General features: G+C 44.2%; 1 protein-coding gene across 2 annotated transcripts in view; it reads left to right on the top strand.

Annotated features, from left to right (window-relative positions):
- LOC143808011 (solute carrier family 12 member 9-like) overlaps window positions 1–26491 on the top strand; it is a 349348-nt gene that overhangs the window by 51123 nt on the left and 271734 nt on the right. For both annotated transcript variants that reach the window (XM_077290205.1, XM_077290206.1), the window contains exon 2: window positions 9022–9156. In XM_077290205.1, the coding sequence (XP_077146320.1) occupies window positions 9022–9156 (135 nt within the window). The remainder of the gene's footprint in view (window positions 1–9021; window positions 9157–26491) is intronic.

Here is a 26491-nt window from a genome sequence, read left to right as displayed (position 1 = left end):
TCTAGATTAGTTCCTTGGGGGGTCTAGTTTCCAAAATGGGGTCACTTGTAGGGGAGCTCCAATGTTTAGGCACACAGGGGCTCTCCAAACGCGACATGGTGTCCGCTAATGATTGAAGCTAATTTTCCATTCAAAAAGCCAAATGGCGTGCCTTCCCTTCCGAGCCCTGCCGTGCGCCCAAACAGTGGTTTACCCCCACATATGGGGTATCATCGTACTCAGGACAAACTGGACAACAACATTTGGGGTCCAATTTCTCCTATTATCCTTGGGAAAATAAAAAACTCCGGGCTAAAAATCATTTTTGAGGAAAGAAAAATATTTTTTTATTTTCATGGCTCTGCGTTATAAACTTCTGTGAAGCACCTGGGGGTTTTAAGTGCTCACTATACATCTAGATTAGTTCCTTGGGGGGTCTAGTTTCCAAAATGGGGTCACTTGTAGGGGAGCTCCAATGTTTAGGCACACAGGGGCTCTCCAAACGCGACATGGTGTCCGCTAATGATTGAAGCTAATTTTCCATTCAAAAAGCCAAATGGCGTGCCTTCCCTTCCGAGCCCTGCCGTGCGCCCAAACAGTGGTTTACCCCCACATATGGGGTATCATCGTAGTCAGGACAAACTGGACAACAACATTTGGGGTCCAATTTCTCCTATTATCCTTGGGAAAATAAAAAACTCTGGGCTAAAAATCATTTTTGAGGAAAGAAAAATATTTTTTTATTTTCATGGCTCTGCGTTATAAACTTCTGTGAAGCACCTGGGGGTTTTAAGTGCTCACTATACATCTAGATTAGTTCCTTGGGGGGTCTAGTTTCCAAAATGGGGTCACTTGTAGGGGAGCTCCAATGTTTAGGCACACAGGGGCTCTCCAAACGCAACATGGTGTCCACTAACGATTGGAGCTAATTTTCCATTGAAAAAGTCAAATGGCGCGCCTTCCCTTCCAAGCCTTGCCGTGCACCCAAACAGTGGTTTACCCCCACATATGAGGTATCGGCGTACTCAGGAGAAATTGCCCAACAAATTTTAGGATCCATTTTATCCTGTTGCCCATGTGAAAATGAAAAAAATGAGGCTAAAAAAAATTTTGTGTGAAAAAAAAGTACTTTTTCATTTTTACGGATCAATTTGTGAAGCACCTGAGGGTTTAAAGTGCTCACTATGCATCTAGATAAGTTCCTTGGGGGGTCTAGTTTCCAAAATGGGGTCACTTGTGGGGGAGCTCCAATGTTTAGGCACACAGGGGCTCTCCAAACCTGACATGGTGTCCGCTAACGATGGAGATAATTTTTCATTCAAAAAGTCAAATGGCGCTCCTTCCCTTCCGAGCCTTACCATGTGCCCAAACAGTAGTTTACCCCCACATATGAGGTATTGGCGTACTCAGGAGAAATTGCCCAACAAATTTTAGGATCCATTTTATTCTGTTTCCCATGTGAAAATGAAAAAATTGAGGCTAAAAGAAAATTTGTGTGAAAAAAAAAGTACTTTTTCATTTTTACGGATTAATTTGTGAAGCACCTGGGGGTTTAAAGTGCTCACTATGCTTCTAGATACGTTCCTTGGGGGGTCTAGTTTCCAAAATGGGGTCACTTGTGGGGGAGCTCCAATGTTTAGGCACACGGGGGCTCTCCAAACGCGACATGGTGTCCGCTAAAGATTGGAGCCAATTTTTAATTCAAAAAGTCAAATGGCGCTCCTTCCCTTCCGAGCCCTGCCGTGCGCCCAAACAGTGGTTTACCCCCACATATGAGGCATCAGCGTACTCAGGACAAATTGGACAACAACATCCGTGGTCCAGTTTCTCCTTTTACCCTTGGGAAAATAAAAAAATTGTTGCGAAAAGATCATTTTTGTGACTAAAAAGTTAAATGTTAATTTTTCCCCTATTTGTTGCTTCTGCTGCTCTGAAACACCTGAAGGGTTAATAAACTTCTTGAATGTGGTTTTGAGCACCTTGAGGGGTGCAGTTTTTAGAATGGTGTCACTTTTGGGTATTTTCAGCCATATAGACCCCTCAAACTGACTTCAAATGTGAGGTGGTCCCTAAAAAAAATGGTTTTGTAAATTTTGTTGTAAAAATGAGAAATCACTGGTCAAATTTTAACCCTTATAACTTCCTAGCAAAAAAAAAATTTGTTTCCAAAATTGTGCTGATGTAAAGTAGACATGTGGGAAATGTTATTTATTAACTATTTTGTGTCACATAACTCTCTGGTTTAACAGAATAAAAATTCAAAATGTGAAAATTGCAAAATTTTCAAAATTTTCACCAAATTTCCGTTTTTTTCACAAATAAACTCAGAAATTATCGACCTAAATTTACCACTAACATGAAGCCCAATATGTCACGAAAAAACAATCTCAGAACCGCAAGGATCCGTTGAAGCGTTCCTGAGTTATTACCTCATAAAGGGACACTGGTCAGAATTGCAAAAAATGGCAAGGTCATTAAGGCCAAAATAGGCTGGGTCATGAAGGGGTTAATGGAGCACACTCGGACTGGGTCACGGTTAGCAGTGGGGTACCACAGGGGTCAGTATTAAGCCCTCTTCTTTTTAACATATTTATTAATGACCTTGTAAGGGCATTCAGAGTAGAATTTCAATATTTGCAGATGACACTAAACTCTCCAGGGTAATCAATACAGGGGAGGACAATTTTATATTGTAGGATGATTTATGTAAACTAGAAGCTTGGGCTGATAAATGGCAAATGAGCTTTAATGGGGATAAATGTAAGGTCATGCACTTGGGTAGAAGCAATAAGATGTATAACTATGTGCTTAATTCTAAAACTCTGGGCAAAACCGTCAATGAAAAAGACCTGGGTATATGGGTGGATGACAAACTCATATTCAGTGGCCAGTGTCAGGCAGCTGCTACAAAGGCAAATAAAATAATGGGATGCATTAAAAGAGGCATAGATGCTCATGAGGAGAACATAATTTTACCTCTATACAAGTCACTAGTTCGACCACACTTAGAATACTGTGCACAGTTCTGGTCTCCGGTGTATAAGAAAGACATAGCTGAACTGGAGCGGGTGCAGAGAAGAGCGGCCAAGGTTATTAGAGGACTGGGGGGTCTGCAATACCAAGAAAGGTTATTACACTTGGGGCTATTTAGTTTGGAAAAACGAAGGCTAAGGGGTGATCTTATGTTAATGTATAAATATATGAGGGGACAGTACAAAGACCTTTCTGATGATCTTTTTAATCATAGACCGGTGACAGGGAAAAGGGGGCATCCTCTACGTCTGGAGGAAAGAAGGTTTAGGCATAATAACAGACGCGGATTCTTTACTGTAAGAGCAGTGAGACTATGGAACTCTCTACCGTATGATGTTGTAATGAGTGATTCATTACTTAAATTTAAGAGGGGACTGGATACCTTTCTGGAAAAGTATAATGTTATATACACTAGATTCCTTGATAGGGCATCGATCCAGGGAACTAGTCTGATTGCCGTATGTGGAGTCGGGAAGGAATTTTTTTCCCCAAGGTGGAGCTTACTCTTTGCCACATGTTTTTTTTTTGCCTTCCTCTGGATCAACATGTTAGGGCATGTTGGGTTAGGCTATGGGTTGAACTAGATGGACTTACAGTCTTCCTTCAACCTTAATAACTATGTAACTATAACTAGTGATGGGCGAACCCGAACAGTAAGGCTACTTTCACACTAGCGTCGGGCTCGGCCCGTCGCTAGCGTTGTCTCCGCCGCACAACGGGGGCAGCGGATGCATTTTTCCAGCGCATCCGCTGCCCCATTGTGAGGTGCGGGGAAGTGCGGGGAGGTGGGGGCGGAGTTCCGGCCGTGCATGCGCGGTCGGAAAAAGCGGACCGTCGTGAGCAAAAAACGTTACATGTAGCGTTTTTTGCTCCCGACGGTCCGCCACTGCACGACGCATCCGTCGCACGACGGGTGCGACGTGTGGCAATCCGTCACAATGCGTCGCTTCATGTTAATGGTGAAAAAACGCATCCTGCAAACACTTTTGCAGGATGCGTTTTTTCGGCAAAACGACGCATTGTGACGGAATGCAGTTAACGCTAGTGTGAAAGTAGCCTAAGGTTTGAGGTCCGTACCGGACTTCGAACAAGGACTTCTCTCAGATTTCAGTGTTACTGTTCGGGTAGCCAGTCAAGGTAAAGCAGACAGCTGGGGGCTGGTATTCTCAGGCTGGGAAGGTCCATGGATATTTGGCCCTCCCAGCCTAAAAATAGCAGCCCACAGCCACCCCAGAAAAGGCGCATCCATTAGGTGCGCCAATGCTGGCTTTTTGCCTGGCTCCTCTCGCTTGACCTAGTGCGTTGGCAGGTGGGGCAATATTTTGGGGTTGATGTCACCTGTGTAATGTCCGCTGACATCAAGCCCAGGGGTTAGTAACAATGATCTCCAACTCTGCTACATCCAGATGCAGTGCTGTACCGTTCTGGTACCCAAACTTTTTTTCTAAAGTTTGGCAGAACCCGACGGACCCGAATATCCACTGGTTCGCCCATCTCTAGTCATAATATCACAGAAGCCTACAAGTGAGAAGAGGTGCCCAAGATGCCAGCAGGTAGATAGAGGCTCACTGTGCTTTAGTCTTGCTGCCAGAAACTAGTGACAGGGCCACTGAACTAAGGTTCTGCAAATCATTTTGTTTAACTGTAAAATACACTTCTCAACATTGAAATTGCAAAACCAAGAAGGAGAAATCGTGGACTTATGGATATCACAGGATGGATAGACATGTTAATGATATGCAAATGATTAAAAAGAGGAAGTAAAAATTTTAAAACACCCAAATTTATTCAGTATCAATTATTCTGAGTATCATTTATTCATCGTATGAGTGCCACATGCAGAAATACACACACTTACATACCTTTGCTACTATAATTCAGGTTAATATTTGTTGCCTGAGGGATGTTTTCACGCGATAAATGAACTTGAGCACACAAACCATCAAGATCTACTGCTGGCGGCTCTTTGCTGACCAATGATGTCAAAGATGTGCTCGAAGGGAGACAAATCTGGAGACTTTACAGTCTATGGTAGAACCTTAAGGCTGCTCACAATATCATGAGTAGCATTCAACCTGGTGTTTTTGTGTTCAAAAACAGCTCCATGGACACTTTGGTGAAATTGCCGTACCGCTGGTCAACGATTGATCCATTCTGTAATGCAAGTGAATTTAGATGCCACATATCAAGCATATTCAGTTTGTGTCTACACAAACCATGCGGCTGCAGTGCAATTTAGCGAAACCTCCACCATAGGGTGCTGGTGAGGGAAGAGAGGTTGCACACTAACAGCGTAGCAACACTGAGCAGCCGCACAGGTGTCACAGGTAACAAAAGAGTGGTCAGACAAGCAGAGTCAGAAACTGTCAGGAGCAGAGGTACAAGAGGTCACAGCATGAACGAAGTCAGAGACAAGCCAGAAGTCAGAGCCAAATGGGAGCGCGGTATCCAAAACGTGAGACGTAAGACGAAGTTGGGGTACAAGCCAGAAGTCAAAGCCGGTTGGGGAACGAGATATCAGAGATGGAAAGCAAGAGGCTGGGTTCAGAGATCAGGCCGAGTTATGCACTGTAATGAAATGTAATGTAAACCACCAGACAAACACTACATCAGGGATAGGGAACGGGTCTCACACAAATACGGGAAGTCAGAGGCAGAAGGATCACCAGGGTATACGGGTCAGCTGCTCTAGCCTGGAAGCATGAACTGTCACTGATGCTGGCCAGCAGACGGCAGAGGTCTGAAAAAGCCCAGCCAGCTCCAAAGTCAGGCAGAGGGTGTTATTCCTTCTCTGGACTGGTCATGTGGGGGTTAACAGAAAACAAACTCCGGACTGGATCATGACACCATGAAAAGGAATTTGCACAACATTGGATTATCAGCCAGAGGTCCAGCTAGCAGCTACAGGTGTTTCATCGACCTCACACCACCGCTGTCAAATTCGATCACAGTGCAGAGCAACATATAAATGAAAGCCTATCCTTTACATTGATAAGTCCCACTTTTGTGTTTGGACCCAATGATAACCAGAGATTGGGCTGCAGACCTGTTGGGCAACACCATGAAGAGGCCTTCAAAATGAACATCACACCTGTCCTATTCCTGGGATTATGGTGTGGGGTGGAATAATATAATGTAGCTGGATCTTTGTATTCTTCATTCCAAGTACACTAACAGCTCAGCTGTAACCTTGGTTTGGTCATAGAGCCAGTGGTACGGTCATGTCTCCAAAGTGTCACAGGATCCATTTTTCAATATGACAATGCCAGGCCTCATGTTGCATCCTTAATAACTATTGATAGTCTGATTTCCGTAATTCCACATCTCTCCTTTATAAGTGTAACAATTTCACTGTTGAGAAGTGTACTGACAACTGATAGAGAAAAATTCCAGTTAATTTTCAGTCACTGTCACATTGAGATGGCTTCCAATTAGTTCCATAAAATGTTAACTGTTGGTTATTGTAGTAAAAGTTTATTCATAAAGATGATTTTCGTGCAATTTTTGCTTAGAATCACTATTTAAAAGCCCTTGAAGGTAGTATAAATTATAAGGTTGTAATTAGATTCTAGGTTCCTTCCAAAAATGAGGAATTTTATGGCACAGTGAACCTTATGTGGATCATTGTCAATGCACATGGCTGCCCCACAACACAACTGTGGGATGTCATGGTAGCTGGGGAACTACTGGAATCCTTCATCAGATAGTGGGGCTGAGCTTCATAAGACCAGTCCTTGCCCGATACGCTGCAATACTGTGATAATGCCATGTATAGAACAAGCAAACAAATGATTAGAGGTTCAAGTGAGAGAAAAAAAAGTATTACAAATGAATAAAGTATTTTTTTTTTACAATTCAAAAATAAAAAATAATCGATTAATAATTGGTATCAATATTTGAAAATCTAAAATGTGTTAACCCATAAGATAATTGCCTCCAAAAAAAAGTTAGAACCCCAGAATTGATGTTTTTTTGGTTACTGCACCTACCCCCAAAAATGCAGTTATATAAGGATCAAAATGTTCTATACACCCCAAAAAAGGTATCAATAAAAACATCAGGTAAAAAAAGTCACAATATAGCATTTGGCCCGGTTGCAAGATTTTCTTTTTTTTGTGTATTGACCAGAAAACAGACCTGAGCAGTGATAATCTGCCCCGGCAATTTCCTTATGAATGTAGTCCATCCAGTTAAACGCCGTCTGAAACCCGGTAACCAGCGCTTTCTGTCACTTCCTTCTAGAAATCCTGCAAGTTATTTCTCTGTACTTCTCCATTTACCTGCTATAGACTGTGGACATAAACTGATTGCAGCAGATTTCAAAACTGATCTGGTTGTTAAATGGTGGAAACTCTACAATAAAAAGTGTCAGATTTTTTTCTTATTTGCACTATAGAACTGAAATAGAATAAATGAAACAATTTTTTAGGCTACCATTTTAGCTCAAGAAGTTGCACGTTTTGCAAAATGCTGCAAAAATGTCATCAAAATATCTGGTGGACATACAATGGCTAAGGAGGGGGGTCTGGGGTCATTTGCAACAAATTTGATGACTTTTTGAAAATGTAATTCAGTGGTTTCCCGGGCTTTGTGTAGTCAGCCCAGTCCAGATCTGCTATAGGAGCATCCATCTTAGATTTCCTTCTATTTGTGGGGAAGAATAGAACACTATTCACACCATGTATCGCTTAGTTTATTTGGGTGCAGCAGTAATGATAGAACCACAGTTGTCCCTGCTGCAGAACTAGCAGAGGTCACACGTTGGGCTGTGTGTAACCCCTGCACACAACACTGATTTGCAGCTTCCTATGTACATTATATAGTTACAGAAAGCTGGCTGGACTACCATGCACAAGGAAGCTTGTCCTATAGTGATAATAATCTCTGATAAACACCAATTGTATTGAAACGTTAAAGCACAGCCCGGTAAGTGACACATCACTGGAATCAGAGTCTCTGCCCTTACATCATGGAGTTCGTATATTAAATAGCAAAAATCTGATGACAGATTCCCTTTAAGACCCCGATTCCTCAAGACTGATTTTTTTTTTCTTGCCAATTTTGATTATGACGCAGATTGTAATGCGAGGTGCGCGCCTATTAATGAATCAGGCGAGGTGCGAAGTGGTGTGCTCCTTCATGCGCGCCTCACCTTATATTCTTACTCCAGTCAGGTCCTGGAGTAAAATTTGTGGTGTAAGGGACACCATCGCTCGTCATGAATTTGACATGCCAATTTTTTGGCGGAAAATTGCTGATAAAAGAGAATCGAGACGCCAAATAATTGTACTGTAATTCGCATCCCTAAAAACTGCTGTCTGGATCCATATTACTTATAGAAAAGTAAAAGATTTTATCCTGGATGATTTACGATGATGTGTATGTAGATAAAACTAACGGATCGAATATAGATAAAATGCCAACATAAGGGCGTAATCCAGACATGCTGATAGAACTCCATATGAATGAAAATGTGCCCACTTTTTCTCAAGGTTTCACTGTAGTTGGTTTTACATGCAGTCAAGTAGGTTTCCCTTAAGGACATTGTCCAGATTTCGCACAACACTTTGCAGTTACTGTATGTGACTGCAGACTTGTAAATCCTTACATCGCGCACAGCGCATTGTCAGATATTCCCCATTGATGGCGTTAAGATCAAGTGCTCATGTGACCACAAATATGTAATCTGCAACTCCCGGCCACAGTCTGACTAGACGTGTGCAGAATCACTCATTATAAGGGAATGGAGCGAAGCTGCTCATGTCTAGTCGGAATGTGGCCGGAAGGTGCATATCGCTGCTATCACAGGAAAAAACAGACTTTTGTGACAAATCTGGACAACCCCTTTAATTTTTCCTTTGTGAGCGGATGTCATTCAGGTTATATGATGAGATATGGTATTCTTCGCCTTCCTGTTATCAGGGTTATATAGTCTGCAGGGAATGAACTGAGGGACTGTTGTATGCTAAGAACCCCTCTCATGATGGCAAATTATTGTCTTTTTTGCAGGATTTGTGGTGGGGCAGTCTGGTCTGTATGAGACGGTGGGCATGCTGATCCTCTCCTACTTCATCATTGGCATGACTGTGCTGTCAGTCTGTGCCATATCTACCAATGGAGCACTGGATGCTGGCGGAGCTTACTGTATCCTTTTATAAGAAACAACTGCACACTATGCTTCAGCATTGGTGAACATCAAGGTATGTACTTCTCTCTAGTAGCGCCCAGTGTCTGACTGGGGCGCCAAGGGCCCACCAGTAACCGACACAAGGGGCCCACTTTTCGGCTAAATGTAAATGTGACATTATCAACAATCACAAATTTATATAACAATGACCTGGGTAGATAGTTAAATGAATACGATGCTGCCTTTGCCTGTATATATGACCAGTTTGGACGATAGCACGATATCAGGCTGCACTGCTGTAATAAGAATCCTTGGGACCAAGGTGAGTTAAATGTTTTGTATTTCCATGACGTGAATCAGCCCTGGACTAACGTCTTTTTTAAATGAAAAAAACTATTGCTTCCTCCTGTTCTTGCTGTTATTAGTGGCAGCAGGCATAGGCTGACGGAAATAGTAGTCCCATCAGCCGATGCCAGTGACCGGAGGTAAACATTTTACCTTGGGTCATTTCTGCGGGCTCACGCTGTCATATGACTGTGGGAACTGCAGCTCTCTGACAGACGGTAATGATTTTACCGCCGATCAGAGGCAGTGTTTGCATGAGAGCGCATCAAAAATTGGATGTTCGGGCCACATGCAGGGGTTCGCCTATCACTATCTCGGAGCCCTCTGCTGTAATTCCATGTCATCCCTGCGCTCTCTGCTGTAATTCTGTATCATCCCTGAGCTCTCTGCTGTAATTCCATATCATCCCCGATTCCTCTCCTGTAATTCTATATCATCCCTGAGCCCTCTGCTGTAATTCAGTATCATCCCTGAGCCCTCTCCTGTAATTCCATATCATCCCTGAGCCCTCTGCTGTAATTCCATATCATCCCTGAGCCCTCTGCTGTAATTAAATATCATCCCTGAGCCCTCTTCTGTAATTCTATATCATCCCTGAGCCCTCTGCTGTAATTCCATATCATCCTTGAGCCCTCTCCTGTAATTCCATATCATCCTTGAGCCCTCTCCTGTAATTCCATATCATCCCTGAGCCCTCTGTTGTAATTCCATATCATCCTTGAGCCCTCTCCTGTAATTCCATATCATCCCTGAGCCCTCTCCTGTAATTCCATATCATCCCTGAGCCCTCTCCTGTAATTCCATATCATCCCTGAGCCCTCTGCTGTAATTCCATATCATCCCTGAGCCCTCTCCTGTAATTCCATATCATCCCTGAGCCCTCTGCTGTAATTCCATATCATCCCTGAGCCCTCTCCTGTAATTCCATATCATCCCTGAGCCCTCTGCTGTAATTCCATATAATCCCAGAGCCCTCTGCTGTAATTCCATATCATCCCTGAGCCCTGTGCTGTAATTCCATATCATCCCTGAGCCCTGTGCTGTAATTCCATATCATCCCTGAGCCCTGTGCTGTAATTCCATATCATCCCTGAGCCCTGTGCTGTAATTCCATATCATCCCTGAGCCCTCTGCTGTAATTCCATATCATCCCTGAGCCCTCTGCTGTAATTCCATATCCCTGAGCCCTCTGCTGTAATTCCATATCATCCCTGAGCCCTCTGCTGTAATTCCATATCATCCCTGAGCCCTCTGCTGTAATTCCATATCATCCCTGAGCCCTCTGCTGTAATTCCATATCATCCCTGAGCCCTCTGCTGTAATTCCATATCATCCCTGAGCCCTCTGCTGTAATTCCATATCATCCCTGAGCCCTGTGCTGTAATTCCATATCATCCCTGAGCCCTGTGCTGTAATTCCATATCATCCCTGAGCCCTCTGCTGTAATTCCATATCATCCCTGAGCCCTGTGCTGTAATTCCATATCATCCCTGAGCCCTGTGCTGTAATTCCATATCATCCCTGAGCCCTCTGCTGTAATTCCATATCATCCCTGAGCCCTCTGCTGTAATTCCATATCATCCCTGAGCCCTCTGCTGTAATTCCGTATCATCCCTGAGCCCTCTGCTGTAATTCCATATCATCTATGAGTCCTCTGCTGTTATTCAATATAATCCCTGAGCCTTCTTTTGTAATTCCATATATTTCCTGAGCCCTGTGCACTGATTTCATATAGAAATCCAGAGTGATGAAGTTGATTGGACCCCATATGAGCACAGGTATTCTCCCATTCTACAATAGATCTTGTACAGCAGTGAGTGGAGGTGTATTAGCTTCATAAGGAAGGTACTGCACAGGCTCTGTACACTGTCATAGGAGTTTTTTGCCAGTGTACATGATCCCCCAAGGCTAGAGTTACCGGTCATACTTTGTCTAAACACAGCCATCACTGTCAGATTGGACTTTTACATACTGTAAAAATGCTCCTGTTATGTCGCCCCCTGGTGTTCTTTCCATTCTTACTCAGAATGTCCACCTAATGTGTCTAGTGCTGGTGGTCGCACATGCTCAGTAGCGGTTTCCTCACAGGGATCCCATGTCCACAGGTGGCCTAACCTTATTTAGTTTTTTACTGTAATGTTTTGTGTGATCAAGCAGTAAAACGATATTTAACCATTGGACCAACCCTTCAAGAAGGGTGAGTGATGGCCGTGTAGGACACAATCACACAGCAGTATTCTGGCCAGATTTGGTATATTTGTCAGCCAAGGGTGGAAGAAAATGGATACGAGTGCCAACCTCTGCAGCCTTGGGCTCCTTCTCGCTCCGTGGAGAGATAGCACAAGTGTGTTTCTTGCTGTAAGTAAAGAGACTTGTTCATCAGATTTGTAAAATGTTCTTATTGTAGTTGGTGATTGCAATGAAATCTATTACATGCCCTCTAATTATCCGCTGAGGAGCTGCAATAATGCGCTAGAAAAGCTGCCATGTCGTGAGCAGAGAGTGGTACTGGTTTGTTACAGAATGGCTGATGCCACCCTGACATACAGAGTCACATATGTAACCTGGAGTGCCCAGGACCTCCTGCTATAAGCAGGGACGTAACGGACTCGTGGTGGAGTCGGAGAGCACTCGCATTAATGGGAGACGGGCCAGGCTTCTCAGTCATTTACTTGTCAAATGGGTTGTCTAGGCTTCTTTCTTAAAGGGGCTGTCCCCTACTCTTCCAAGTCCTTAAATCCTATATTCGCCAATGTAAATGAAAAATAACAGATACTCGCCTCTCGCACTCAGTGATGTCGACTCTGGGTTTTCTGGCGCTCCTGTCACATTGTTACGCCATGTGAGCAATGCAGCCAATCAGCAGCCTCTCTCACACATCCTTCAGACAAAACTTCTGAGGACCCTGTGGAGACACGGGGGTCAGTGGGTGCTCTCTTCCGCTGGCCTGGCTGTCTTTAGAAAGACTGCGTGGACCAGGGACCATACCACTGAACTCCTGCTCTCTCCCCGTGAGCAGAACACTGTTCAGACTTCACAAGGTGGGGGTAAAACAATATGGCAATAATTTATTGAACCACCAACACACAATAGCATACAGACCAGTCCCAGCAAATACCCAAGATGGTGCAATTTGCAGTCTCACCCTTCCGCTGACTCCCCAGAATAAGACCTGCTTCCAGTGTCGCTTACCCCCACCAGTGGCTCCCCACTTTTGGTGGGCCCCCACAGTGAGGAGGTAGCGACAAGCTTAGGAAGCTAACCGAGAGCAGTGAGGTATGTGGCCAGGTGACCCGATTGTCCCAACCTGGATTCTTTAAGATGTTTCTGTGGTTTCAGTGATGGTCAATGAAGCAGTCCTGTGTTCTACTAGCCGGGTCCACAGTACCCTAAGCCGAGATCCTGAAGAGTCACACCGACCAGAAGAACAAGTCTCTTTATATAGTTCTCAACTTGCCTTCAACCAGCATCCAGAGGTCAGAGAGAAATGTGAATGAGGCCAACCTACATTGTTCAATTATGTAAGCTATTGGCATGGTTTTTCCTCCTTTTTGGGAATGCCAAGAAACTGGCTGGCCTGGACAATGTATGTAATCAACATATCAGCACACATCATTGTTCAGTATCCATGCCTTACTGTTTTGCAATGATAACAGAAGATAAAATGTAGGAGATAATATTAGGGGTAAATATTCGTCCTACGAGAAGAGTCAATGCTTCAGACAACTGTTTATGATTCTGGGCCTACACAAGTTACGTCTGGCATAATTAAGAAGAAATGCTGTGTTGTCACACAGCCCATTAGCAGTTAGGAGATCGGAGCTGGCCTCTGATGTTACTACTACAGACATTCTACATAGTAATTACACTTTAGTTATCAGAAATCAACAGGACAATGAAGAGATGTCTCTCAGGGCCATTTATTTAGTTTTTACTTAAATTCATGTATTTGGAGTAATATCGGGCTTCATTAATAATACAGCTTCTTTGTTTCCTGCACATTTAACTTTGATGTGGTCTGTGGTCATAAATCACTGTAGAGGAACTCCGGAAAAAACAGATAAATGTGTGACCATCAGAACGAACTCCCTCATGGCTTCTCAGTTAACTCATTCTGCAGCCCGCAAACTGATTTGCAAAATTTGTAATGAAACCCAATAGCAAAATATATTTTTAAGCCCCAAATACATGCACCTAAGTAAAAATAAATTCCACAAAGGTGACCAATAGTTTTTTTAAAATAAAAAATAAGATACTTTGTAATATATCTTAGGAGAGAAAATACTTTTTTTTTCTGCTCCACTTTTCTGTAATTTCCTCCCTCCAGCTCTGATTGTCCATGCTCAAAAACTGCTCAAATCTGTCTACATTTCTGCCTTCAGTGAGAAAAAGTGAAATATCTGCAGCTTGAAAAGCAGGGAAAAGGGCTAGAAAAATGAAAGGGAGACAAGTGATAATCTGGCAGGAAGCTGTGTTGTGTCTCCTGTACACACAGAGGTGAATAAGTGAATGTTGTGTTTCTGGTGAGCACACCCTCCTGCTGCTGCTCGTGTTGGTTAACTCCTTGTGTGCTGTGTCGTATTGCCGTGGCGGTGCGTTCCAATGATGGGTGTGAACAGTAACGTACAATATCGGGGCTGCGCATCCTACAGGGGGAATCTCGTCACTCCTTTCTTGAAGTGTTACATCTGTTGTTCCTGTTTTCTGTAGTTAGTAGTTTTGTTTCCTGGAATTGCTGTCGTTTTTTGTTGTGTTGTCATAGAGACGGCGAGAGGAACATTCCACGCTGCCATGCTACCATAGTCATTTATGTCATACAGAGGAACAGAAATTCACCTGGTGTTTGTTTTTCTCTGCATTGTCATGTAAACTTTCTCCTCTGAGGGAACTCTTGGGGGGACACAGGGGCTTCCCTACTCAGGACCCTCATGTTATGCAGAACAGAGAGTGGGCACAAAGCTGGTGGAGCCAATGTGCAAGCATCGCACACAGACATAGGCCTCTTAAAGGGAATGTGTCAGCAGGTTTTTACCTCCTCATCTGAAAGCAGCGTGAGGTAAGGAAAGAGACCCTGATTCCAGCGATATGTCAATTACTGGGCTGCTTACTGTAGCTGCAGATCTGCCAGTTCTCTGAATACTGAGCTCTGTATAAGGGTATGTGTCCACATTCAGGCTTGCTTCAGGCTTTGGTCAGGATTTTATGCAGGTAAAATCCTGACCAAAAATGCACCTGCGGTGTTCCTGCGTGTTTTGCTCATTGTAGCAACATGCTGCGTTCTTAAAAAACGCAACGCATGTGCGTTTTTGTGGGAAAAACGCATGCTTTTTTTAATGCACAGTGGAGACGGGATTTCATTAAATCCCCTCCACTATGCTGTAACATCTGGACGCTGCGTTTTTGACGCTGCGGCTCAGCGCTGCGTCAAAAACGCAGCGTTTCCTGAATGTGGACACATACCCTTACTCTCCCACACCACTGATTGGCGACTTTCTGTACACACTGCATAGGCAGAAAGATGCCAGTCAATTGTGGAGGTGGGGTTATACAGAGCTTATTAATATTAAGGACTACATGCCAGCAGGCGTGGGAGTCCTCTAGTGATGCTGGTAAAACTGCTGATACATTGCTGGATTCAGGGTTTCTTTCCCTACATTATGCTGCTCTCAGATTAGGTGGCAAGAAACCTGGTGACAGATTCCCTTTAATTAATGTGTCCATGCCTGTCCGTGCACCAAAAGCGCTAACCAGGCTGGCATAGCTTTAAACTATAATTCATGGCAATTACGCCGGGCCATGACTACTTTGTAAAAACCAAAAAAATATTGCCTTAAAATATTTTCTCCTTCAGAAACTTGTCTCAAGTCATGTAATCCGTTTCCCCTGTAGTGGATTACTAGACGCGCTGACGCCATGATGCCTATGTGGACACTATGGCTGCACAATAAGGCCGGTTTCACATTTGCGGTTGTGTCCACAGCGTTTCTTTTGCAATAATCCGCATGCGTTGTGTATTCCTATGTTTAACATTAGGGACGCAAGTGTCTGCGTTTGATTGCGTTTTGCCGCGTTTGACGACGCATGTGTCGTTTTGTCTGCGGTTTGGCGCGGTAAACGCTACATGTAGTAATTTTAGAGTCGTCAATTTGCCGACTAGAAAAGTATGCGGTTGTTAGCGGAAGAAATGCGCCAAAAAAACGCATTGCTGTCTATATGAACGCATGCGGCTGCAGTCACATGCGTATGCTTGCGTTAGTGAACGCATGCGTTGCACCAGAGAAAAACATGTCTAGACACTGATTAGCCACCCCCAGAAATCTGGAAGAAAATAAAAAAAAGAAAAATAATAAAATCAATTCTATGTATGGTGTTCTTATGCTAAAGACAAAGGAAAATACCGAAAAAATACATGTCAGAACACCCAAAATTAGCACTGGCATTTGTTTAGATTTGGAACGTACCTTAATGTAACCAGCAGATGTTCCTCGGGTGGAATCGCTCTACGGAGCTGGGTGTCCTGTCTCCATATGGCTCCTTGGACACGAGCAAGCAAATCCCGAAACGAGTCTTGCGACATCCTTGTATATTCCTTGAATTTGTCCGGGTTGGCATTAAGCTCGCCATACAGCGTGTGATAGGCTCCACGGCTCTCACGTAGTTCGATAATGGGGTGCCTCCAAAAACGCCTACTATGTCTCCTTCTCCATCTTTCGTGATTTCTGTCTTGCTCCCAAGCAAATGCACAGGCAAGAAACAGCTTGATGCTTAAATCCAGGTTGAAATAAAAGCTCTCCATGCGAAGATCCATCATGACACAGGATACAGGAGCAAAATCTGAAGATTACAGCTGTTCAAGGGTCTATATATTGAGATCCCATAATACACGCCCTCTGTAGTCACATTGGCGGTTCTGGTCATCTAGATTTTTCTCCTGTAAAATTTGTCACCATGCGCACCAAAAACGCAAACGCAGAAAAAAACGCATGGAAAAGCGTGCAAACGCGGCGTTTTTTTAACCGCATGCGTTCCCGCATGCGACTAAAAAACGCCGCGTTTGTACGCGTTTCCAAGCGTTTTTTCCTGCACTTGCGGATGCAGATTAAACGCTGCGGATTCTAACGCAAATGTGAAAATAGCCTAAGCTGGATGGAGCCACCCGACCTCCAGATCATCACTACACTACTGTGAGCCCTTGGAAATGAAATGTATGCAACTTAATTCCAATGGGAATGTGTGAGCTTGAACTTGAATTTCCTCCATAGTTGCCGATCCTATAGCATGGAGACTAGAATGCGCACACTCACACATGACGGAGGCGATTGCAGCTATGCATGAGACAGTGATCGAGATACTGCATTACTAGCTGATTCCACTAGATGGCACACTGCTCTTTAAAGTGAGGATCGTTCAGTGGGCTCATATTTGCTACTGAATAGAGCCAGTTTCTCCACTCTGCTAAATGTGATGAAGTCCCTATTTAAAGCCCCCGTGCACATTAGACTAATGCTGGCCTAGCCCGCTGATAGTGACGGGTTCATCCTGGCTAATGTGCATATGGGGCCCGTACACATGGTTGTCAGGGGAGTTAAGGATCCTAAACGTCCAATTTGGGACCTGGTGATCCTTTTGTTCTTACTGAGATCCGCCACCACCTGACATTTCTGGCAGCAGCTCTGATGGAGAACACAGGAGCGTTAATCCAAACGAGCGCGCCTGTGTATGGGAGACTTAGACAAGATCGCTGCATGTTTAAGGGTTAAGATGTGAGGCTATGTGCACACGTTGCGGATTTTGCTGCTGATCCGCAATGGTTTTGACTGCGGATTCGCAGCTGTTTTCCATGAGTTTACAGTACCATGTAATACTATGGAAAACAAAATCCGCAGTGCACATGCTGCGGAAAAAAACACGAGGAAACGCAGCGTTGTTTATTCCGCAGCATGTTCATTCTTTGTGCGGATTTCGCAGCGGTTTACACCTGCTCCATAATAGGAATCCGCACAAAAAACGCATAATATCTACGGTAAATCCGCAGGTAAAATGCAGTGCGGAAAAACAGGTGCGGAAAAATCCGCTGAGATTCCAACTACGTGTGCACATACCCTAAGGGTTTGCGCTGACTGCAGACTGAAACTGGTATTAAAGGGGTTTTCCAGGGCAGGGCAAATTCCGCTCTGGTTGCCACTTCAAGCTGTGTCAAGTGATCGGCAATGTGCAAACTCTCTTCTCTTCCATGTCTCATATGTAGCACTGCATCATAGGACTCCTACCTGGGCAGTGTGTGGTTCCCTATGTGGCACAGGCCAGGGGCAACTACAGGCTGAGTGTTCAGCTGAAAATTAGGAGGCTATGGGCAATAAAATATGGTTAGGCGATATAAACATCCTTCAAGAGAACATCATCAAGAAATCCTAAAACTAAAGAGAATCTGTCAGCAGGATTTCACGCCCCAAACTATTTGTATGCACATGTCACTCTTTTTTATAGACCAGTCCAGCTATACCTTTATATGATCAGTCCGTTCCTCCGTTACTGAGAAAGCAGCATTTGAATTGATATGCCAGTGAGGCTGAAGAGCTATGGTAGATCTGAAGCCTCTGTCACGCCAGCTCTATTCCCACCCTCCTCCTGGGCTGAGAATTTTCTTGCATATTACGTCATCTACCAACAAATATCTTTCATACTTTCATTATAAAATCTTCTCATTCCAGTCAGCAGGACTTCTCCTGTGCTGCACCTGTTCTGTGGAATGTGCTAACCTGCACCATTAGGGTATGTGCACACGTAGATGGAACCTCTGCGGATTTTTCCGCACCTGTTTTGAGAAATCCGCAGGTAAAAAGCACTGCGTTTTACCTGCGGATTTACTGTGGATTTACCGCGGATTTTATGTGGTTTTTGTGCGGATTCCACCTGCGGTTTTACACCTGCGGATTCCTATCATGGAGCAGGTGTAAACCGCTGCGGAATCCGCACGAAGAATGAACATGCTGAGGAATAAACAACGCTGCGTTTCCGCCCGTTTTTTTCCGCAGCATGTGCACTGCGGATTTTGTTTTCCATAGGTTTACATGGTACTGTAAACGCATGGAAAACTGCTGCGAATCCACAGTGTCAAAACCGCTGCAGATCCGCAGCAAAATCCGAAACGTGTGCACATACCCTTATACTTGCTGTTAGCAGTTTTTGTCATTCCTTGATGATGTCCACTTGAAGCAGGCATAGATCTCCTAACCATAGTCCGCTGTCCAAGGTCAACTTGACCTGGTCACAACACTTTCCACAGCACTTAATTCTCAAGTAAGTCCTCTTGTCCCACCGCTCTGCACTTTATATCTGTGTTGGTTCTATGTACTGGGTGGGTGATGGGTTCATGCAGTTTAATTTCTAGTCCCCTTGCCATCCCCTAATGTGTCACTCCTGCCATTTCTGACCTCCTATGACATCACGACTTTTGTCTCACTTGTGGATCTTTGGTTTTGGTGACTTTTCATTTTGCCTATATTTTACTTCCCAGTTATAATTTGCAGTGAAATATGTGTGTCAGACTGTGTGTGTATATATATATATATAACTATTAAGTATCATAATCCGCTGTTCACCTATCGCCTTGGTCTCTTGAGAGTTGTTTGTTCTAGTGCTGATCGGCCATTGATGGTACATAAAAATCTGTGGTGGAAAGCCCGTGTATCTCAGAGCTTTCACTTTCACTCTGTGCAGCACTGAAGAGTTAATGACATATTCTTCTGCTACCTCTGTAATACCTATACTGCAAGGGAATAAAGGACTGAAGGCACAGTGAGGGAGGCAAAGTCTGATGAATCCATATGCCAGCCTGGCATGGCGCAGGGCACATTAACGGGGTACGACAGTTTTGAACTAGTAGCAGAATAAACAAAACAGTTGAAGAAGGCCAGAGAATGAGAATGGAGCGCGGGAACACCAAAGGACGGAATGTAGATGAAGCGCACTTCATGATTTAGCGTTTGGTACGTTCAGCAACGGCGGCATATTTGCTGTCAGCTACAATGATGTATATAAGGCGACGCTCAGAATCCTAAAACCGTATGCTCTACAGTAGGTTGTGTGCCCGAAGCGACACCACAGAAAGGCGGAATATCCAGACATGGCGTCTGCCTGCTGCCTGCTATTATTACAGCAGCTCTCTGTTCTCTGCTACTTTTCATACCAATCGGTACATTGTGTGAGGAAATGAAAAGTTAGATCCTGTACATTTCTCATATACAGCAAATCGTATATGGTTGGAGACAAGTAAAGGGGTTTTCCAGATAAAGGTCGGAAAGTTTTATTTAAAGGAGATGTCTGGTGCTGAATAGAGGCGCTCAGTGCTTCTGATGGTGTGACCCCAAACACCTGCCAAGACCCCGAACACCAGCAAAGACCCCGAACAGGAAACACGCACCTGCCAATCATGGACACGTCCTATTCTAATGAGCAGGAAACACGCACAATACCTGCCAATCATGGAAACTTCCTATTCTAATGAGCAGGAAACACGCACAGTACCTGCCAATCATGGACACTTCATATTCTAATTAACGGGAAACACGCACAATACCTGCCAATCATGGAAACTTCCTATTCTAATGAGCAGGAAACACGCACAATACCTGCCAATCGTGGACACTTCCTATTCTAATGAACGGGAAACACGCACAATACCTGCCAATCGTGGACACTTCCTATTCTAATGAGCAGGAAACACGCACAGTACCTGCCAATCATGGACACGTCCTATTCTAATGAACGGGAAACACGCACAATACCTGCCAATCATGGACACTTCCTATTCTAATGAGCTGGAAACATGCACAATACCTGCCAATCGTGGACACTTCCTATTCTAATGAGCGAGAAACACGCACAATACCTGCCAGTCGTGGACACTTCCTATTCTAATGAGCAGGAAACATGCACAATACATGCCAATCATGATTCTAATGAGCAGGAAACATGCACAATACTTGCCAATCATGGACACTTCCTATTCTAATTAACGGGAAACACGCACAGTACCTGCAAATCATGGACACTTCCTATTCTAATGAACAGGAAACACACAATACCTACCAGTTGTGGAGACTTCCTATTCTAATGAGCAGGAAACACGCACAATACCTGCCAATCATGGACACTTCCTATTCTAATGAGCAGGAAAAATGCACAATACCTGCCAATCATGGACACATCCTATTCTAATGAATGGGAAACACACACAATACCTGCCAATCATGGACACTTCCTATTCTAATGAGCAGGAAACACACAATACCTACCAGTTGGGGAGACTTCCTATTCTAATGAGCAGGAAGCACGCACAATACCTGCCAATCATGGACACTTCCTATTCTAATGAGCAGGAAAAATGCACAATACCTGCCAATCATGGACACATCCTATTCTAATGAGCAGGAAACACACACAGTACCTGCCAATCATTGACACGTCCTTTTCTAATGAACGGGAAACACGCACAATACCTGTCAATCATGATTCTAATGAACGGGAAACACGCGCAATACCTGCCAATGGTGGACACTTCCTCTTCTAATGAGCAGGAAGCAAGCACAATTCCAGCCAATCATGGACACGTCCTTCTAATGAGCGGGAAACACGCAGAATACCTGCCAATCATGGACACTTCCTTTTCTAATGAGCAAGAAACACGCACAATACCTGCCAATCGTGGACACTTCCTATTCTAATGAGCAGGAAACAAGCACAATACCTGCCAATCATGGACACTTACTATTCTAATGAGCAGGAAACACGCACAATACCTGCCAATCATGGACACTTCCTATTCTAATGAACGGGAAACACGCACAGTACCTGCCAATCATGGACACTTCCTATTCTAATGAACGGGAAACACGCACAGTACCTGCCAATCATGGACACGTCCTATTCTAATGAACGGGAAACACGCACAATACCTGCCAATCGTGGACACTTCCTATTCTAATGAGCGAGAAACACGCACAATACCTGCCAGTCGTAGACCCTTCCTATTCTAATGATCAGGAAACACACACAATACCTGCCAATCACGGACACTTTCTATTCTAATGAGCGGGAAACACGCACAATACCTTCCAGTCATGGACACAACCTATTCTAATGAGCGGGAAACAAACACAATACCTGCCAGTCGTTGACACTTCCTATTCCAATGAGCAAGAAACACGCACAATACCTGCCAGTCATGGACACGTCCTATTCTAATCAGCAGGAAACACGCACATTACCTGCCAATCATGACTCTAATGAGCAGGAAACATGCACAATACCTGTCAATCATGATTCTAATGAGCAGGAAACATGCACAGTACCTGCCAATCATGGACACTGCCTATTCTAATGAACGGGAAACACGCACAATACCTGCAAGTCATGGACACGACCTATTCTAATGAGCAGGAAACATGCACAATACATGCCAATCATGATTCTAATGAGCAGGAAACATGCACAATACTTGCCAATCATGGACACTTCCTATTCTAATTAACGGGAAACACGCACAGTACCTGCAAATCATGGACACTTCCTATTCTAATGAACAGGAAACACACAATACCTACCAGTTGTGGAGACTTCCTATTCTAATGAGCAGGAAACACGCACAATACCTGCCAATCATGGACACTTCCTATTCTAATGAGCAGGAAAAATGCACAATACCTGCCAATCATGGACACATCCTATTCTAATGAATGGGAAACACACACAATACCTGCCAATCATGGACACTTCCTATTCTAATGAGCAGGAAACACACACAGTACCTGCCAATCATTGACACGTCCTTTTCTAATGAACGGGAAACACGCACAATACCTGTCAATCATGATTCTAATGAACGGGAAACACGCGCAATACCTGCCAATGGTGGACACTTCCTCTTCTAATGAGCAGGAAGCAAGCACAATTCCAGCCAATCATGGACACGTCCTTCTAATGAGCGGGAAACACGCAGAATACCTGCCAATCATGGACACTTCCTTTTCTAATGAGCAAGAAACACGCACAATACCTGCCAATCGTGGACACTTCCTATTCTAATGAGCAGGAAACAAGCACAATACCTGCCAATCATGGACACTTACTATTCTAATGAGCAGGAAACACGCACAATACCTGCCAATCATGGACACTTCCTATTCTAATGAACGGGAAACACGCACAGTACCTGCCAATCATGGACACTTCCTATTCTAATGAACGGGAAACACGCACAGTACCTGCTGTCATGATCTCTGCAGGCAGAGATCATAGCAAGCCTATAGAGGGACAAGCTCTCGGAAGATGGAACTATACTGACCATGAACTAAGCCTGCCGCGCAACTAGAAATAGCCAGGTAGCATTTCCTATTTATCGCTAGATGCCCAGCTCTGGCCTAAGACCTAAATAGCTAGCAGAGGGAAATATAAGACCTGGCTCACCTCTAGAGAAATATTCCAAAGAAGACAGTAGCCCCCCACATATAATGACGGTGAGTTCAGATGAAACAACAAACGCAGCAGGAAAATAGTCTTAGCAAATTTGAGGTCCGCTTACTAGATAGCAGAAGACAGATAGTATACTTTCATGGTCAGCAGAAAAACACTAACAAAACACCATCCAGAGATTACCTTAAACTCTGGCATTAACTCATAACGCCAGAGTAGCAATCCCTGATCAACGAGAGCTTTCCAGACACAGTAACAAAACTTCAGCTGTGAACTGGAACAAATAGGCAAAACAAAACATGGACAAAAGTCCAACTTATCTAGTAGTAGTCTAGAAGCAGGAACAAGCACTGAGAGGCATCAGATAACATTGTTGACCGGCAAGAAACCACCAGAGAAATGAGCTTAAATAGCGACACCCACTACTGATGGAACCAGGTGAAACAGGAAAGAGGATGACAAGTCCAATTCCACAAGCGGCCACCGGGGGAGCCCAGAATCCAAATTCACAACAGTACCCCCCCCCTCAAGGAGGGGGCACCGAACCCTCACCAGATCCACCAGGGCGACCAGGATGAGCCCTATGGAAGGCACGAACAAGATCAGAAGCATGAACATCAGATGCATTGACCCACGAATTATCCTCCTGGCCGTAACCCTTCCAATTGACCAGATACTGGAGTCTCCGTCTGGAAACACGAGAGTCCAAAATTTTCTCCACAACGTACTCCAACTCACCCTCAACCAACACCGGAGCAGGAGGCTCAACTGAAGGTACCACAGGTACCTCATACCTGCGCAATAACGACCGATGAAAAACGTTATGAATGGAAAAGGACGCAGGGAGGTCCAAACGGAAAGAAACAGGATTAAGAATCTCCAATATTCTATAAGGGCCGATGAACCGAGGTTTAAACTTAGGAGAAGAGACCCTCATAGGGACAAAACGAGAAGACAACCACACCAAATCTCCAACACAAAGCCGAGAACCAACACGACGATGACGGTTGGCAAAACGCTGAGTCTTCTCCTGGGACAACTTCAAATTGTCCATAACCTGCCCCCAGATGTGATGCAATCTCTCCACCACCGCATCCACTCCAGGACAATCCGAGGATTCCACCTGACCGGAGGAAAATCGAGGGTGAAACCCCGAATTACAGAAAAACGGGGACACCAAGGTGGAAGAGCTGGCCCGATTATTGAGGGCGAACTCTGCCAATGGCAAAAAAGCAACCCAATCATCCTGGTCAGCAGAGACAAAACACCTCAGATATGTCTCCAGGGTCTGATTAGTCCGCTCGGTCTGGCCATTAGTCTGAGGGTGAAAAGCAGATGAAAAAGACAAATCTATGCCCATCCTAGCACAGAATGCCCGCCAAAATCTAGACACAAATTGGGTACCTCTGTCAGAAACAATATTCTCAGGAATACCGTGCAATCGGACAACATTCTGAAAAAACAGAGGAACCAACGGACACAGAGCCATACAGAGATTAGGAGGAGAGAGAGAAAAAAGACTGCAGCAAGGCAGACTGGAGAAAAAAAAAAAAAAAAAAAAATTCCAGCAGACTTCTTATAACTCTCCTTTCTCAACCTGGGTCTTTAACACTTTATGGGCCGGTCAAACTGTCATGATCTCTGCAGGCAGAGATCATAGCAAGCCTATAGAGGGACAAGCTCTCGGAAGATGGAACTATACTGACCATGAACTAAGCCTGCCGCGCAACTAGAAATAGCCAGGTAGCATTTCCTATTTATCGCTAGATGCCCAGCTCTGGCCTAAGACCTAAATAGCTAGCAGAGGGAAATATAAGACCTGGCTCACCTCTAGAGAAATATTCCAAAGAAGACAGTAGCCCCCCACATATAATGACGGTGAGTTCAGATGAAACAACAAACGCAGCAGGAAAATAGTCTTAGCAAATTTGAGGTCCGCTTACTAGATAGCAGAAGACAGATAGTATACTTTCATGGTCAGCAGAAAAACACTAACAAAACACCATCCAGAGATTACCTTAAACTCTGGCATTAACTCATAACGCCAGAGTAGCAATCCCTGATCAACGAGAGCTTTCCAGACACAGTAACAAAACTTCAGCTGTGAACTGGAACAAATAGGCAAAACAAAACATGGACAAAAGTCCAACTTATCTAGTAGTAGTCTAGAAGCAGGAACAAGCACTGAGAGGCATCAGATAACATTGTTGACCGGCAAGAAACCACCAGAGAAATGAGCTTAAATAGCGACACCCACTACTGATGGAACCAGGTGAAACAGGAAAGAGGATGACAAGTCCAATTCCACAAGCGGCCACCGGGGGAGCCCAGAATCCAAATTCACAACAACCTGCCAATCATGGACACTTCCTATTCTAATGAACGGGAAACACGCACAGTACCTGCCAATCATGGACACGTCCTATTCTAATGAACGGGAAACACGCACAATACCTGCCAATCGTGGACACTTCCTATTCTAATGAGCGAGAAACACGCACAATACCTGCCAGTCGTAGACCCTTCCTATTCTAATGATCAGGAAACACACACAATACCTGACAATCACGGACACTTTCTATTCTAATGAGCGGGAAACACGCACAATACCTTCCAGTCATGGACACAACCTATTCTAATGAGCGGGAAACAAACACAATACCTGCCAGTCATGGACACGTCCTATTCTAATCGGCAGGAAACACGCACATTACCTGCCAATCATGATTCTAATGAGCAGGAAACATGCACAATACCTGTCAATCATGATTCTAATGAGCAGGAAACATGCACAATACCTGCCAATCATGGACACTGCCTATTCTAATGAGCAGGAAACACGCACAATACCTGCCAATCATGGACACTGCCTATTCTAATGAGCAGGAAACATGCACAATACCTGCCAATCATGGACACTGCCTATTCTAATGAACGGGAAACACGCACAATACCTGCAAGTCATGGACACGTCCTATTCTAATGAACGTGAAACACGCACAATACCTGCCATTCATGGACACTTCCTATTCTAATGAGCAGGAAACACGCACAATACCTGGCAATCCTGATTCTAATGAGCAGGAAACATGCACAATACCTGCCAATTGTGGACACTTCCTATTCTAATGAGCAGGAAACAAGCACAATACCTGCCAATCATGATTCTAATGAGCAGAAAACACGCACAGTACCTCCCAATCATGGACTCTTCCTATTCTAATGAACGGGAAACATGCACAATACCTGCCAATCGTGGACACTTCCTATTCTAATGAGCAGGAAACATGCACAATACCTGCCAATCATGATTCTAATGAGCGGGAAACATGCACAATACCTCCCAATCTTGGACACTTCCTATTCTAATGATCGGGAAACACGTACAATACCTGCCAATCATGGACACTTCCTATTCTAAAGAGCAGGAAACACGCACAATACCTGCCAATCATGGACACTTCCTATTCTAAAGAGCAGGAAACACGCACAATACCTGCCAATCATGGACACTTCCTATTCTATCTTCCTATT

This window comes from Ranitomeya variabilis, chromosome 2 (assembly GCF_051348905.1).
Source record: "Ranitomeya variabilis isolate aRanVar5 chromosome 2, aRanVar5.hap1, whole genome shotgun sequence".
NCBI lineage: Eukaryota > Metazoa > Chordata > Amphibia > Anura > Dendrobatidae > Ranitomeya > Ranitomeya variabilis.
Note: the sequence above shows the minus strand (reverse complement) of the source record. Positions and strands in the feature narration are given on the sequence as shown.